Genomic DNA, 15,410 nt, shown 5'->3' with positions numbered 1-15,410 from the left:
CCGGTATTCCATCACTGCCAGGACCACACCATGACCCGAAATTTCCTTACAAACGAACGATCAACCTCCATCATTCCGCATTCTGATAAATTTTCTCCTTTTATTGAAAAAATCCGAAGAGGCGTCACCCTTCCAATCAATCAATTGCTTTCTCTCCATTGAGGAAAGGAATAATGGAGCATTGTTCACCACCCACCAGCCAGCCAGCCAGCCATCCTGCCACGACCGAGTAATTTTGCATAATAAATAATAATGGCGGAGGAGGAGACTCTCGGTTGCATAATAGTCATCTTTTGTTCGAGAAAGCTGTGTGAGAGAAAGGAAGAGAAAGTTTGATTAATTTGCAGGGTGGAGAAAGTGGCAAATTGCAATTTATGTTTTTTTTATTATTTATGTCAAATGTCAATTTAAATGAAAAGGTCTTCCGGCCCTCCTGGTCGTGTTGTGGTAATAAATCAATTCAAGGCTTTGGACGAATTCAAAATTGCACAATATGTACGATAAGTTTAAAATGTGGTTCATTTCATTGTGGTTGTTACGATTTGAATATTTATAAATATCTTATTGATTCGTCTTATGCATTTGTTACGGGACGAGGTCCGATGAAAAATACAGACAACGTAAACAAGGGCATTGTCATTTTGACACTGATTCCACTTTGGTCTGTTAACAATGTAATGTTTTAATTAGTTGGATGCATAAATAATTTATCTTACATGCGTCAGTTGAATTAGTTTATAACGTAGAGTTAATAATTGGTAATAATTATGTTGAACTTCATATCGATATGGATCTTCAGCACGACCTTTATTTCTACCATGTCCCGGATGGATGACTGTTATCGACAGTTTGACAATATAGAGTACAAGCCACATCCCGACATGTATCTTAAAACGGTAATCATACATTTTAGACGTTTAGCAATTCTACGTTCGTAAAATCCCCGTAAATTTTCTTTTATTTTGATTTTGGTCTAAATTTTCGGAGGATAATTTTCAGCAGACATTTAACAATGATTTCAAGATCGGCTCCAGAAATTTTGACTTAACTCAACAGAAAGTTACGAAAATTTAAGGAAAGTAGAATTGCTAATTGCCTATTTATATACTTGCAGCTGTAAAAAGTTATCAAAAATGGGGTTGATAATTTTAAATGTTTATTTAACGTAGCCACAAGTGATTAAAAAATACGGTTTTCCGGTCGAGTCTCACACCGTGGTCACGGAAGATGGGTACATTTTAAACCTGTTTCGAATTCCGGGTAAGAGAAGGACATATCGAGGCTTGCAAGAACAAGAGGATGACGAGAACGAGAACAAGTTTCCCGTATTATTGAATCATGGCTTATTTGCCAACGGTCACATTTGGCTGATGCAACACGGTCTGAGAAATTTAGGTCGGTTCAATTAAATAATTGCATATTTAAAAGTACACATTTTTGAATTGGCAACATTATGTATGAATAGCATTCAAGTTAGCGTCTGAAGGTTACGATGTGTGGCTGAGTAACGGCAGAGGAACGCGTTATTCTCAAAAACATGTCAAACTGGATCCGGAGAGTTCAGAATATTGGAATTTTTCGTAATGCTTACATATTTTGTGAAATTTTTCATAGCAATGTTAAAGTGATCAAAATTTAAAATTTGATAGATTTCACGAAATGGGGATGTACGATCTTCCTGCAGTGATTCACTACATCCGGAGTGTAGCACGTCAGCCTAAAATTTATTATATTGGGCACTCCATGGGATCAACATCATTTTTCGGTATGCACGACGCAGATCAAGCCAACTATTTTATTTACGATGCAAATTAGACCTCAATTTAACAAAATAATTATTATTTAATTATAATTAATAGTGGCCATGTCAGAAATTCCAGAATTGAACGACTTTGTGCCATTCTATACGCTCCCGTAAGTCGTGCATCCATTAATTACATCAATAAATGAAACTGCCAGTGCATCCGAGAAAGATTTTTGCATAAGGTGACAACTGTGAAAAAAAAACTAAAATTGAGTCCAAAATAAATTTCATCCGTGAAAACAGGTTGCTTTTCTCTCCAACACGGAATCCATTGGGAAACATTTTGCCCCATTTGCCGAAGAACTTTATGTAATGAAATTTTTCAAACTCCTACGCACACCGTGTTACGTAACATTTCTGGCTGCTTTATTTTTCTGCCAGGTCCTTACCCATGATAAGTTTCAAGGCCACTTTAACGGAATGAAGTTTTTCGAAGAACAATTTGGACAAAAGTTGGGAGAAATGTGCTCCTACATGAATTTGGCATGTGGTATGTAATGATAATGAAATTACTTATCTGAACAAGTTGAAGAACCAATAATTTTACATCAATTGGTTAAACTTTCATTAGGTTTGTGTGCCGAAATAAATGCTCACCTTTTTGGCAAAGACCCACTTCAAATGAATTATGTAAGCACAAGGGGAACAACTGCAATTTTGAGTAATTTTCAGAGGGTGGATACGTATTTGTTTTCAACCTTTTCATTTGATGATGACCAAAAGTTAAACTTTGTGGGTGTGTTCCTTAACTCTTGCAGTTCACAAAACTTGTTACTTATTTTTAGGTTTTCAGACATATTTATCAATATTTTCTCCATAATTTGAAAAATATGTAAATATTTTAGCTACTTACAACTTACATATTTGTTCAAAAACATGTATATATTTTCTAAATATTTCAAAGATACGAATCGAAATTTTAGTGCTCAAGATTACAAAAAATCCAAAGCATTACAGTATATTCAGAAATAAAAATTTTCCGAAAATTTATATTTTTGTGGTTTTCTATCGTACCTATTCAGTAAATATTTCTAGTTTTTTCGTAAGTAATATATATTTGGAAATTTTATTTTTATGCTAACTGTACACTTTTCTGCAGACTCTTCAATCCTTGTTCTTCAGCCATGTGCCCGACTCTGTCTCAACGAAAACGCTGCTTCATTATATGCAGCTTATCAACTCTGGAAAATTTAGACAGTTTGATTACCCGAGTAGTTGGGAAAATGAGGAACGATACGGTGTAAAGGGTCCCCGAGATTATAATCTGTCCAAAATAACGACCCCCATGGTACTCGTCTGGTCAGATAATGATAACCTCGCCACGCCAAAGGTAAGTGAAAAGTTGGGCCAAAGTGCGATTTTTTTTACTGATGTACATATCTTGTTGGGACTTTAAGGACGTGAACATTACGAGATCCTTCTTACGACCGGATGTTGTCAAAGAGAGCATCCGAGTCCCATGGTATCTCTGGACGCATAGAGACTTTATTAAGGCAATTGACGCAGATAAGCTCGTTTATGACAAAAGTATTGAAATTCTTAACACTAAACGGTACGGGTAGTTAAAAATATGTAAATATTGAAGAAACCATGAGGTAATATTCTTGATTAGTTTTGTAATAAAATTGTACATTTAGATCTAGTTTTGCGCTTAATTTTTATGTTAAGTAGTTTATCGTCTTTTTTTAAGTTTGTAAATTATTTGGAGGTATGTTACATCGTATTTTCCAAGTTTAATAAAGTTTATCCTAAAAAACTAAATGCTTTTTTTCTCTCTGCAAGCTAATAAATGGTTTCAGTTCTTTTACAAAGTTAAATGTAAAGAATATTTAAGTACGTATTTAACTGCAAAATACTCATTGACAAGCACTTAATCTTTGTCAATGTTAATTTTGTTCTTCTGAGAATGTACGAGCATTTAACAAAGTTTGAAACAAAAAAATGTACAACTTTTCTGGTTCCATAATTTTTCTCTGTTTTCTTTGATACTTATCATTAGTGGAACAAGAAACAAGTTGAAACAAGTTGCAAATCCCATTCCATTTTGCGCAGTTGTACATATAAGTACAGTAAACTATTAAAGAGGAGTTTAATGATAAGTCAGACAAAATAAGTCGTGTGGGTAGAGTCGTACATATTTTGAACAACTTTACATATGCAAATACTCAGACCCAGATACATACATACGCCCAAATATTCACAAGGAATGAAGCTAAGAAATCAAAGAAAGAAAGACTAGCAAGTATTCCCAATGTTTAATTAGCAAAGATCTGTACATACACCAAAATCTTCTCCAGAAATGAAACTGAGGAATTATTTGTTCAAAGAAAAAAAAAGACTAACAAGTATTCCCAATGTTTAATTAGCCGTACAAAGTACAAAGTTAAACTTTTGTTTAGAAAAGGGTTAGAACTGTTAAAAATGGCTAATTTCGAATGGAGAATCATTAGCAGCCCACGCCTCGGTGGGAAAGATCGAGACCAATTTAGTCTCACGATCTACACATCTGCAAATTCACACATTCATCCACGTACTAAAAACTTGCTGTACAATCCATGCGTGTGAAGCTCTACTAATAAATAACACGGCATGTACATACATTGTGTTTACATTGTATTTTTATGTATGTAGTAAGGACCCGGATCCCATTTGCACATCCATTTCGCACATAAGTCGTGAATTCTAAAGAATTTGAAATTTCGTTTCATTTCACTTTTAGAAACTACTCGGGATGTGAAGCACATTACGAACAATTCCCTTTTAATTTTACCGTATTGTTCGCAATTAGACCAGAAACTGAGTCAAATCGAACGCACATTTGTACATAAAACGAGAAGCTATTTATCTTGTGATTGTTTTCCCTGATTTCGCTTTAATCACAGGAACATATTTAATCGTAGTCGCAGCAATATTTGCCATAATGTTAAAGATTTCGTATAAAAGAGAGCATCTCAGGTGCAAAGGATCATCAAACACTTCATGTTCCTCTACACAACTACAAGTTCAGCACGAACAGTTTACTTACACAAAATGTTTCCAAAATCGGTGAGTTGGTTTTATGTACTGAATTTTTCGTTAAGTGTTTTTTTCTTTACATAAAATGCATACATCTTCTCAACAGTTTGCCCTCCTCGTCATCGCTGCCATTCTCGTCCTCACCTTTATTCCTCCAAACGCCGATGCTTCCGTGACCAAGGGGGACGTGGCCCGTGTTAAGAGAGGTCTGTAAAAATTTAATGAAATCACATGTACATAACTCTAAATTACTCACTTTGACTCTTCAGGTCACCACGGTCACGGGGGTCACGGTCACGGACCTGGCAGCGGCGGTTCGTTTAAACCAATTAGCAAAGTTCTGAACTTATAAGGAATTGATTGGCAAGTTTGATGGTGTTTTTCAGGTGGTGCTGCGGGTCCAGTTTATTTCTGCGGATGGGTTGGCAAGACTGAAGGATACCGTAAGACATTTTTTCGTGATTCACATCTTCTCTCCCAACCAATCAATTATTTAACCTTTGCTTTATCCATGTTTTTAGGAGGATATGGGAAATAAAGATGATTCTCAGAATCATAATCTGACCTGACACGTAATAAGGAATGATGCCGACATGTGGACACTGATAAACTGATAAACTTCTTCTCTCTCTTTACCTCTCTGTATCTCAGTTTTCTCTGCTAGACATACCATCACTTGTATAAAAGAAATAGGTAGGAAAATGTCATTGTTGTTATAAAAATTCAATAAAAATGTCATTACGAAAAGTCTGTGAAGAGACCTTATTTAACTGAAATCTTGGTCTGGATTTCTGCAAATTAAAATCCTTTCCTGCTCTTATGAGTCTGGCTGTTCAAGGCCCTGCGGGATATGACAAATGACCGGAATAAATAGGAGACAGGGGTACATTTAGCAAATTACTTCATTCCCAAACCTCCCATGGTACATTTCATACGTTTGTGTGTATGTATGTACTTTGTGCACATTGCATTACAACCAGGGGTAGGAAAAATACTTTTCCAAAATACAGTATTTCCAGCTCCGTTCGTCTCAGGGTTTGGATTTTTAGTGTGCTATATCCACAAAAAACATGAGAATTAACATGGAGAAGACAGAAGTCAGTCGAAAATATAGTTTTTTTAAGAAATTAACTTTTTATCGCTGTCAAAATACTGTACTTAAAAAAATATATTTTGACAGAGATTAGAAATTAATTTCTAAAAAAAACTGTATTTTCGACTGACTGCGGTCTTCTCCACGTAGATTTTTATCTTTTTGTGGGTGTAACAGCCCTAGAGATTCAAACCCTGAGAAGAACGGAGCTCGAAATACTATATTTTGCCCACCTCTGATTGCAACTCCTCCTTCGGGAAAGAAAGCTAGGAAGGAAAAGGGAAATTGCGCCAGGAAGCAACCTTGGTCCAAGTCATTACTTGACTTTTCTTATACACATTCCACGAAATATATTCACAAAATGTGTACACAAAAGGAGGAAAAGGAGTTCATGAACTGACAGACACCCACGCACGCAAATTTCTTGTGGCAATCCATCTGCATAGCCAATCATCTCAATTTGCCTCCTCTTTTCTTTCTCCAGAAAAATAATTCAAGTGAAAGCGTAAATCATGAAACAAACAAAAAAGTGAAATCAATTCTGGACGAATTTCGTCACATTTTTCCAACTTTTTAACAAATTCCATTTCAGTTGATAAAAAGTTTTTCTATTTGTTTTCGTCAGTGGGTCTGAGTGAAGAAGTTTGTCTTTTCTGAGTGTTTTCCTTGAACGAAGAAGAAGAAGAACTCGTGGAGGAACTTTATTTCCGACCGGATTGCTTTCTGATATTATTTCGTGTACCAAGTGTACCCAATTTCATCGACAACTTTATCAAGTCCCGTGCCATCATATTTATCTCATGCCCTGATGTACGTATATATGTACGTTCGACTCGTCCCATTTTCTATATCCGTCAAGGAAGTGGATATATCGTGAAATGAAACAATAGAAATTTGGAGAAAGTGGATTGTATAGCACGTTTTGTAAAATGTACTGGAGATGATGACATCATGAGCATTCCATAGTCAGCATTAGACGGTTGTGGCATTTCATTTTGAGACAACGTGTGGCACTCAAAGTGGAGTCCACTCAGAATGGAGGTCTCCCAGCGTATGCTCCCCGATTTTGACCAAACTAGTCTCAATTCTCAATCGATCTCAGATTTAATTAGTATGAAATTTGTAAAAGACATGATCTCCCAATGGGCACGTTTGGCAGAAATATTTGCATCCGAAGAGTAGAAAGCGTGCCCAAAGTCGACAAATTTTATGATTTCCAAATTTAGTGACGGTTTTCTCCCTCTTCGGATGCAAATATCTGGGTCAAACTGCATATTTTGAGATCTTGTCTTTTAAAAATTTCATACTGATTAAATTTGTGATCGATTTACACTAGTTTCGTCAAAATCTGAGAGTATACGCTGGGGAGACCTACATTGTCAGTGGGGTCCATTAGGCCGTGGAAAGCACAAAATAATGGTAATAATTGTTTACTAATTTTTGTACTGTATAGTTAAACCCACTGTAGAAATCCTATAGCCATCACAATTCAGGATTTATCCATGTGTCTAATACACGTAGGTAGGTACAAAAGAAATTGTAAAAAGTTTTTACACTGCATTTGAATACGTGAATACGAGGAACAGGAACCGAAAAAACGTATGATACTTCCATATATGGGTCCAGTGACACACCACCTTACCACATACCTCAGGAGAAAACTGGACTGCGATTTCGGTTTCATTCCTGGAAAGAAAATTGGTAACCAAATATGCTCGCACAAGCAAAAAGAGCCACCGAAACAAATTATATATAAAATTGAATGCGCCACTTGTCCATCCACCTACATCGGAGAAACATCGCGATCAGTGGAAGAAAGAGTTAAGGAACACGTACGAGATATAACAAAGAAAAATCTCAAATCTGCCGTCGCTCTACATATAATACAAAATTCATCCCACAAAATAAATCAAGAGTCAGCAACTCTAATTAATAGGGAACCAAGATATTTCCATCGGAAATTCAAAGAAGCATTATTTATCAAAAACACTCCACATAGAATGAACAGAGATATGGGGATGGACATCAATCCTATATGGAGTTCATTATTACTTCCCCTTACATCGAAGCTGATAATTCCACCAGCGCCACGACCCCAGCGTCCGTGACAACAACTTACTGTCAACAACTATTTTGCTATTTATTACCCATCTTATTTTTTCACTAAACTTTGTCAAGTGTAAATAATTATTGTAATTATTTCTAACCACCTGAGGAAGGAAACAGTTGTTTTCCGAAAGCTTGTGTTAAAATAAATCACTACACAATGTCATCCATACGATCTGTCAATCCACCTCTTAATTTCGTAAATTTTATAGTTCATTGAGTTCGGTCGTCTTCCTAGAAATGTTTTTCACAATAAAGCATTTCACCCTGAAAGTTTTGCATGTATGTACCTATTCGAAAAAGCAATCAAATTTGCAATAGCAATTTAACCATAAAACCAAACCAACCACCCACTTGGTCTGAAAACAATTAACAGAAAATTAGGCAACGTACGTACGAATGTACATCTCTTAATTTTCCTAGGAATATCATCGCCATGATGATCACGAACGACGACTCGTCTTGTCACTCACTCACGTCCATTCTGCTGGTGAATTTCTCCTTGGAATCCAATAGCTTAATGGATCCTTTTCGTAATAATTTTCTGTTCTGTTGTTCCAAGAAACTATTTTGCGAATTAATCCACACCGCCGTTCGTTCCAGCTGACAAGGTTCTGTTGATCTTTCAGTTTTGACAAGTTTGTACGTGATGGATAAGGGGAAAACAGTTTTATAATGTAGCAGCTCTACCAGTTCCCATGTTCACCTAAACGTGTGCAAACACAACTTTCCTCCTGCCAAAAGCACAAAGGCGCACGCTAAAAATTCCAACGGTTCCTGTGAAACATGGCAATCTAATATTTATCACTTAAAAGCAAACTCATGTTTTCGTTTGGATGATTGGATTGCAAATTGGGCTAGTTGCTGGTGTTGCTAGAGGAGAGCTAGATATCTATTTAGGATGAGATGAGATGCAATTGCTGATCCTACTTCTTGCTTATCCGTGAAACAAAGTGAAGTAAAAGTGTGTAATCTAATTGCAAAGTTAATTTGGTAATTGGTACGTACGCACTTAGCTAATGACGGCGAGAACTTTCTTTTTAAACACCTTAATTCCAACCATCTTTTTATTGGGTGGAAATGTACAACATTATTTCCTTAAGACTGGATACTTTAGGAGAAAGAGATAAGAAAGCGCTTAAGCGAGAGAGAGGAAAAAACGGAGGGAATTGGTCTCTGTAATCTCTCATGAGAAGAAGAAGAAGAGAGAAATGGAAGTCCCATCCGGAGAAAGTTGGCCACCACGACGAGCACGAGGATTGTATATGTTTTCTTTCACTCTGTTCCCATATCTTGCTCCACTCCACACGGCAGCTAATTTATGTCCGAGCTGGAAAGATAAATGCGTGGTTTAAGTGAGAAGGCTGTTGTCTTGTCTTGTCCTAAAGACCACTCACACTCCTCCCTCCTCCACCAACCACCACCACCACTTCCGCCTGGGAAAAGGAAACTGACACGTTGCATTACATCACTTCATCTACATCCACCAAGTTAAGGGATTCTATGTACAGGCACTGTTAAAAATCTGGTAAAGTTATATAAATACTCTGTAGTTTTTTCCCGAAATTTTCCATTACCACAACGGTAATGCCCGTTTATGATATGGGAAATTCAATTAAGAGGACAATGCATGGCAATAAGTGTAATATTTACGTATATTTCTAAACACTCTACTCTTAAATTTAGTGACATTTAGGAAATTTCTCAAGGTTTCCTAATTTTAAATATTGGTATATGTTGCAAGCTATTCACTGTTAGAAATTTGGTAGAGTGACATATATGCTCGTACTGGTATTGAATTAGTAACAATTTCCTACCGGATTGGTAGTAGTTTGTTTCTTAGGATTAATGGTAAATTTTTCATTGTCACAACATTACTAAACGGTAATGCTCATTACTACCAGTAGAGCCAAATACATATGGCCTCCGGTTAGTAATGATTTACTACCAGTTTTCTAAGAGTGTGGACCAGTTGAGAAATCTAGATAGGACACGATACCGCACCCATTACTCTTGGCCTTGTCCCTTCTCAACCACTTATGCACGTCAGATAAACTTTCTCCAATCATTTGGGACATTCTTCTTATACGCAATAGCTACCAAGTCGTCATTCGGTGAGAGTTGAGTAGCTCAAATCTTCCACAGTACGTATTCACTACCTATTTTGTAAATTTACACTTGACATTGATTCTGATAAGTGCTTATCATCTGGTCTGCTTAGTGGTAGGAATAATAAATAATCCAAAGTAAGACGAAAGGTTTAGTTGAACTTGAGGTGAAAGACGGACGGGAGCCGTGCCAAACAAGAGATTACTCCACCCGGGATTCCTCTCTGTCCACCAGCGGCGTTCTAGTTCTGGCAGAATCTTGGATCAGTTCTCAACTTCCCGAGGGAACAGGGGAACAAGAAGAAGAATAGTTTTGCGGTTTTACTCGTGGTCTGATCTTGTGATGATGATGATGATGCCCGTGGTTGGTTGGCTGGCTGGTGGAGGTGGCAGGATAAGTGAGTCAGCATGCAGGCAGTGTGTTTGTATTGTATCGCTTTATCTGGTTAGAATAATACGAGGCAAACTAAACAAGGAGTTCTCTTATCTCACACCAACCAACCGCCCACGCACATAGCATCACATCCAGTTAAGGTAGACGGAGAAAGCAGAAGAGGCTTCATAATGGAATCGTGGAAGATGGAATGGAAGATCGAATTGCGTACGTGTGGAGCAAACTCGAGCTGAATATAATTATAATTACCAGAGGAAGGATATGTATGCAGGAAAAATCGCAGAAATATTTACGAAATATGTACGAAAAAATCATAAAGATGATTCGCAGAATTAGTATTTCTGAATTTAATGCTCTGGATTTTAGTGATCGAATTTTTTTCAGCAAACAAATTTCTTCGGGTACCGTTGAAACATTTACAAATTATATAGATTTTTGAAAAAATGTCTAAAAAATGTACGTATTTTTCAAATAATAGCAGACCTATTTATAAATATATCTAAAAACGTATGCGAAAATATTTTGAACTTTTTACGATCTGTAAGACATCGAGACCGAGAAAGTTTGTCCGTCGGTCGTCATCAAGTGAAAAAATCGAGAATAAATACATATCCGCCCTCTGATAATTTCGTAGATAAAACAACCCATGTATGCAATCCACTAGAAATAAGTTAATAAGTAAATATCTCTCCTATTCAAACTCAATTCCACGTATTTCGATTCTAGTAAAAATTCAAAATGATGACTTGAGGCGATTTATTTAAGGTCTCCGTTTCACACCAACTTTCTCTCTCATGATTCAATAATAAATTTCACACTCTTGCTGGCCTTGTTTTACCGTGGTGGTTGGTGGGCAGGCTATTCCATCAGAAAACCACCTCAACCGCAAAACCCGACTCATGCATCTCCTCCTTGGAATTGAAATCTGAGAAGTTGTCTCCTGTCTCGCTTTCTCTGAGAGAGGACGAGAGGTGAGGGTGGATGTGGTCTCTGACTACGTGAGACGGCTGAGGAGAGAAAGCGACTGAGATGATACTTTATGCCCCATGTTGGATCGATGTTGGATCGATCTCGACAAAATGAACAAACTTGTCCGTAGTATAGCCAGCAGATATCTACATATCTACATACGTACGTACCGAGTGAAAACCTACACGCTAGAGTAAAGTTACTAGTTGAGAGTAAAAAAAACGGTATGCAATTTAGATCCTTATTAAATATTTGGTGGTACAAATTCGGAAAATCTCTGGCTATCATTATGCCATCTGAGGACTGATGGTATCATCCATCATCCATCCATCCATCCACCTACATGCTTTCCCATCATATTAACCGTATTTTATTAAATATTTACTCCTCCTAGAGACCCAAACTGGTTATTTTTTTATGCATGCAGGTGGCCGTGCAGAACATTAATATTATCCTTCCATGTAAGTAATTACAATTGTTGATTGTTTCCATCTCTCTGGGGCTCATCATTCTATTTAACATTCGCACTTCCCACGAAGCAGAATTAAGTGCATGGATGTCAATCAGGCAGAATAATGTTTACTTTCACTTACTTTCTCCGACACCATTTTCCCATCCACCCACCCACCCACTCAGGGCTTGAGGAGAAGGAAGGCTCAATCCACTCGAGAAGAAATCTCTCTCCGTGCTTAAGACCCGGTCCAACTGATGCTTTTTCTGGCTCTCCGTCGTCGTCCTCTGTCCGCCCGTCGTCGTCTTGATAGCATATTTTCCTCCAGAAGAAGAACGTAAGTGGCCACGCTTGTCAGTCAGTTTGTAGAGTCGACAGGGAGGAGGAAGTTGGATTAGGTGGTCGTTGGTCTGGCCTTGGCCGTGGCACTTGTGTATGGTGCAAGTCCTTATATGTGCAGAGTGAGTGAGAGAGTTGGTGAGCCCAGTTTATTTGTGTAGGTAGTCGACGAGGTGAAAACTTGCATCAGTCTCTGGCATGCAAATTCCCGCAAAATGTTCATTATGTATGTATACATATCTCGGGAAATATCTGGGATTTCCAGGGCGCACACATCATTTCATTGCGAAATGTACTGATTTCTCTGGATTATTACGAGTATTAATCTTTAGATGGATGTATCCTAAGAGGATTTGCGCATCAAGCAGGCTGGATTTATTTTATTTTATCAGGACTTAGCAGATGTATGCCGTGGTCGTGGTGGTGGTGGGACAGGTTCGCTCGCATCCAACGATTTGATCCTATTTATCTCAAATGTGGCACGACGTTCTCAGTGTCAATGTCAGCATGCCATTCCCTTTTGTTGAAATCATGTTCGTGTTTGGCAAAGTTTGCGAAACGTGTTGCATAAAATTTAACACTGGGATTTCCTCCGAAGGCTTCATGCTCACTATTAAATATCCACTTGACATTTCCGTATCAATTTCAAGTTTGTTGGGGAGAAAAGTGCGAAATGAATATGGCTGGGTGATGGATAAATCACTGCGTATTTATTATTTTTTGTAGGGATGGCCACCTTTGTAACGAAGTTGAAAGGGGTGGCCTGACCTTATCAAATTGATGCATCAAAAGTTTACGTACATAATAAAAAAGTGTGCATATGTAGATGCACCTCTGATAAAAAATGGTGTGGACGGATAGGCATCCGTTAAATGAGTAATTGGTTTGACATTTGTGTATGAAATCATTGCATATTTGGATAGATCAAAACAAATTATTAAATGTATGGTTGACTGATTCTTCATCTCAATTAATGATATTTTTTCCACCTCGCTTGAATTTGTGTCTCACAATTTCTAGGGTATTTGTAATGCAATTTATGCAATAAACCGATGCACGTTTTTACACGGTGTCAAGCTAATGTAATTTTATATGTTAATTTTTGGAATTATTGTATATTTTAAACAATAGGTCAATTTACTTGCAAAAATCTTATAAGGGGCTGAATGGAAATCTCGGATGCCTGTCTGAATCAAGTAGAGACTTCCCAAACTCACCAACATTTTCCTCTACTGCCCAAGCTAATTAACAAAGTAATTGGCAATGTATTTTATATTTTGTCAATTTGTTTCTCTTAATAAAATATTGTTTATCACAAAAAAAAACATAATTTGAAAGTACCTAATTCCCTGCCACAAACATACGTTCCACGTCAGCACGCACAATGCTATACATTTGCTCCCTTCCTTATTTTATTCATAGTGCGGATTGTCTGTATACCAAAAAGCAATAAAAACACTGTAACCTGAATGGTACTTGATGTAGTAAATATGTAGGCGTCATGTTACGCTATGAGCACATTCTTCTGATATTTCCCCTATTTTTCTTACTTATCCCGCAATAAAAGGAAAGAACGAGGGTATAAATTCCCAACTTATAATTCATATTTACGATTGACCTTCAGTCTCGTGAAAGTAATTATTGTAACATGTGCACCATAATGGATTGTCCATTTGGAAAGGTATGTAGCCTTTCTTCCGACCATCCTCCTCCACCGGGACGCGAGGTGCTTAAATACACTATAAGGGCATACAGAAGGTAGGTAACTCCAAGGTTGATACTTGTATGCCCACCTCTTCTCACGTGAACGTACTGCATCCATCCCACGGCTGCCGGGCCATAATAATGCCACACTTTTGAGTCTTATGTACTTTGTTGTACCCTTTTGTTGGTAAGAGAGAGAGAGAGAGAAAGTAAGGCTGAGAACTCAATAAATTTATGAATTCGGCGTAGTTCGGGGTCGTTTCCTCTCTTGCTTTCACTTCTTCTTCTTCTTCTTCTTCTTCTTGTGGGTGAATTGCAGTATGTATGCGAAACCATCCAAGTATTCCTTTCATCTCACGAATTGCAAATTCCAGGCCCGTCCAGGAGGCAAGGAAATTAATGTGGAGAAGGAATTCCGCCGAGAAGTGGTGGTGGTGACATTGAAGATTACAGAATTGCAATAAGAGAAAGTCAACCTTGTATGCATTTCTACACCGTGATGACTTTCTAACAGACTGTCTGTCTTATTGCATGCTATTCTTGTTTTGAAAATATTTCAGCTTCATGCTGAATTCTTTTCTGACTCACTTTCATGTTTCGTTCTGGGCATAAGTACGTACCAACCTCCTTTCGTGATGACTTGATACCTGGAAAAGGGTAGATTTCCAGAGAAGAGGAAATGAATTCGAGAGAAGAAGAAGAGGACTCGTCAGAGATATCTCGGGATGAAATTATTCCGCCTTAGTTTTCCACCCTGGTCTAGACGAAGGCAGCGGAAAAGGCATTAGTACAGAATGCTTGGGAGGGTATAAGGTTGACTGGTTTTGGAGAAAGTGGGCTCGTTGGTGGTAAAATAAAAGTACTTAATATGCATTTTCTTCTCCTCCTCCTTCCCCCATCACATCACCTTGGGCAAGGTTGACTTTGAGGGGAAAACCTCCTCTCAGAAAATCTTGTACGTTTTCTCTCTCATCTTATTTGATTGGGAACAATGTTAATTTCTCTTTGAAATTCTGATACGGCCCGAATTAAAATTTTATTTGTTGCGTAACCAAACTCATCTTCTTCTCTTTCATCACAGCCTTAAACGACGTGCTTCTGGACAACACGAGTCCCTGTAAAAATATTATTACTCGCGAAGAAGTGAAATAGAATTTGCCTCACAAGAAAATCGTTGAGATAGATTTGTTGTTAGTGAACTTGACTGTGGAGAAAGTACATGCACGCGTCCCAACTAATGCTTAGCTTTCCCCAGAGAGCGAAAGAGAAAGCTAGTCACGAGCAAAAGGTGGAATAAAACATGCGAAATCCCAACTCTCCTGCCACCACCACCACCACGACGAGAAGCAGAAGCAGGCAGCAGCAGGAGGCAGGAGGCTACTTACTTTCACGCTCTTCCGTCCCAACTCCCTCACTTTCTCCGCATC

The 15,410-nt window shown here is 37.8% G+C and overlaps 1 protein-coding gene across 1 annotated transcript; it reads left to right on the top strand.

The window, feature by feature from the left end:
- Window positions 1-1,133: 1,133 nt before the first annotated feature.
- Window positions 1,134-3,366, top strand: LOC110862522 (gastric triacylglycerol lipase-like). The gene is given in 7 exon segments (XM_022111723.1): window positions 1,134-1,395; window positions 1,466-1,580; window positions 1,650-1,765; window positions 1,860-1,914; window positions 2,840-2,846; window positions 2,904-3,134; window positions 3,202-3,366. Coding segments are annotated over 7 exon segments (951 nt in total).
- Window positions 3,367-15,410: the final 12,044 nt, after the last annotated feature.

The sequence above is a fragment of the Folsomia candida genome, unplaced genomic scaffold (genome assembly GCF_002217175.1).
Source record: "Folsomia candida strain VU population unplaced genomic scaffold, ASM221717v1 Fcan01_Sc060, whole genome shotgun sequence".
NCBI classification, from domain to species: domain Eukaryota; kingdom Metazoa; phylum Arthropoda; class Collembola; order Entomobryomorpha; family Isotomidae; genus Folsomia; species Folsomia candida.
This window is presented reverse-complemented; position numbering and strand designations above follow the sequence as displayed.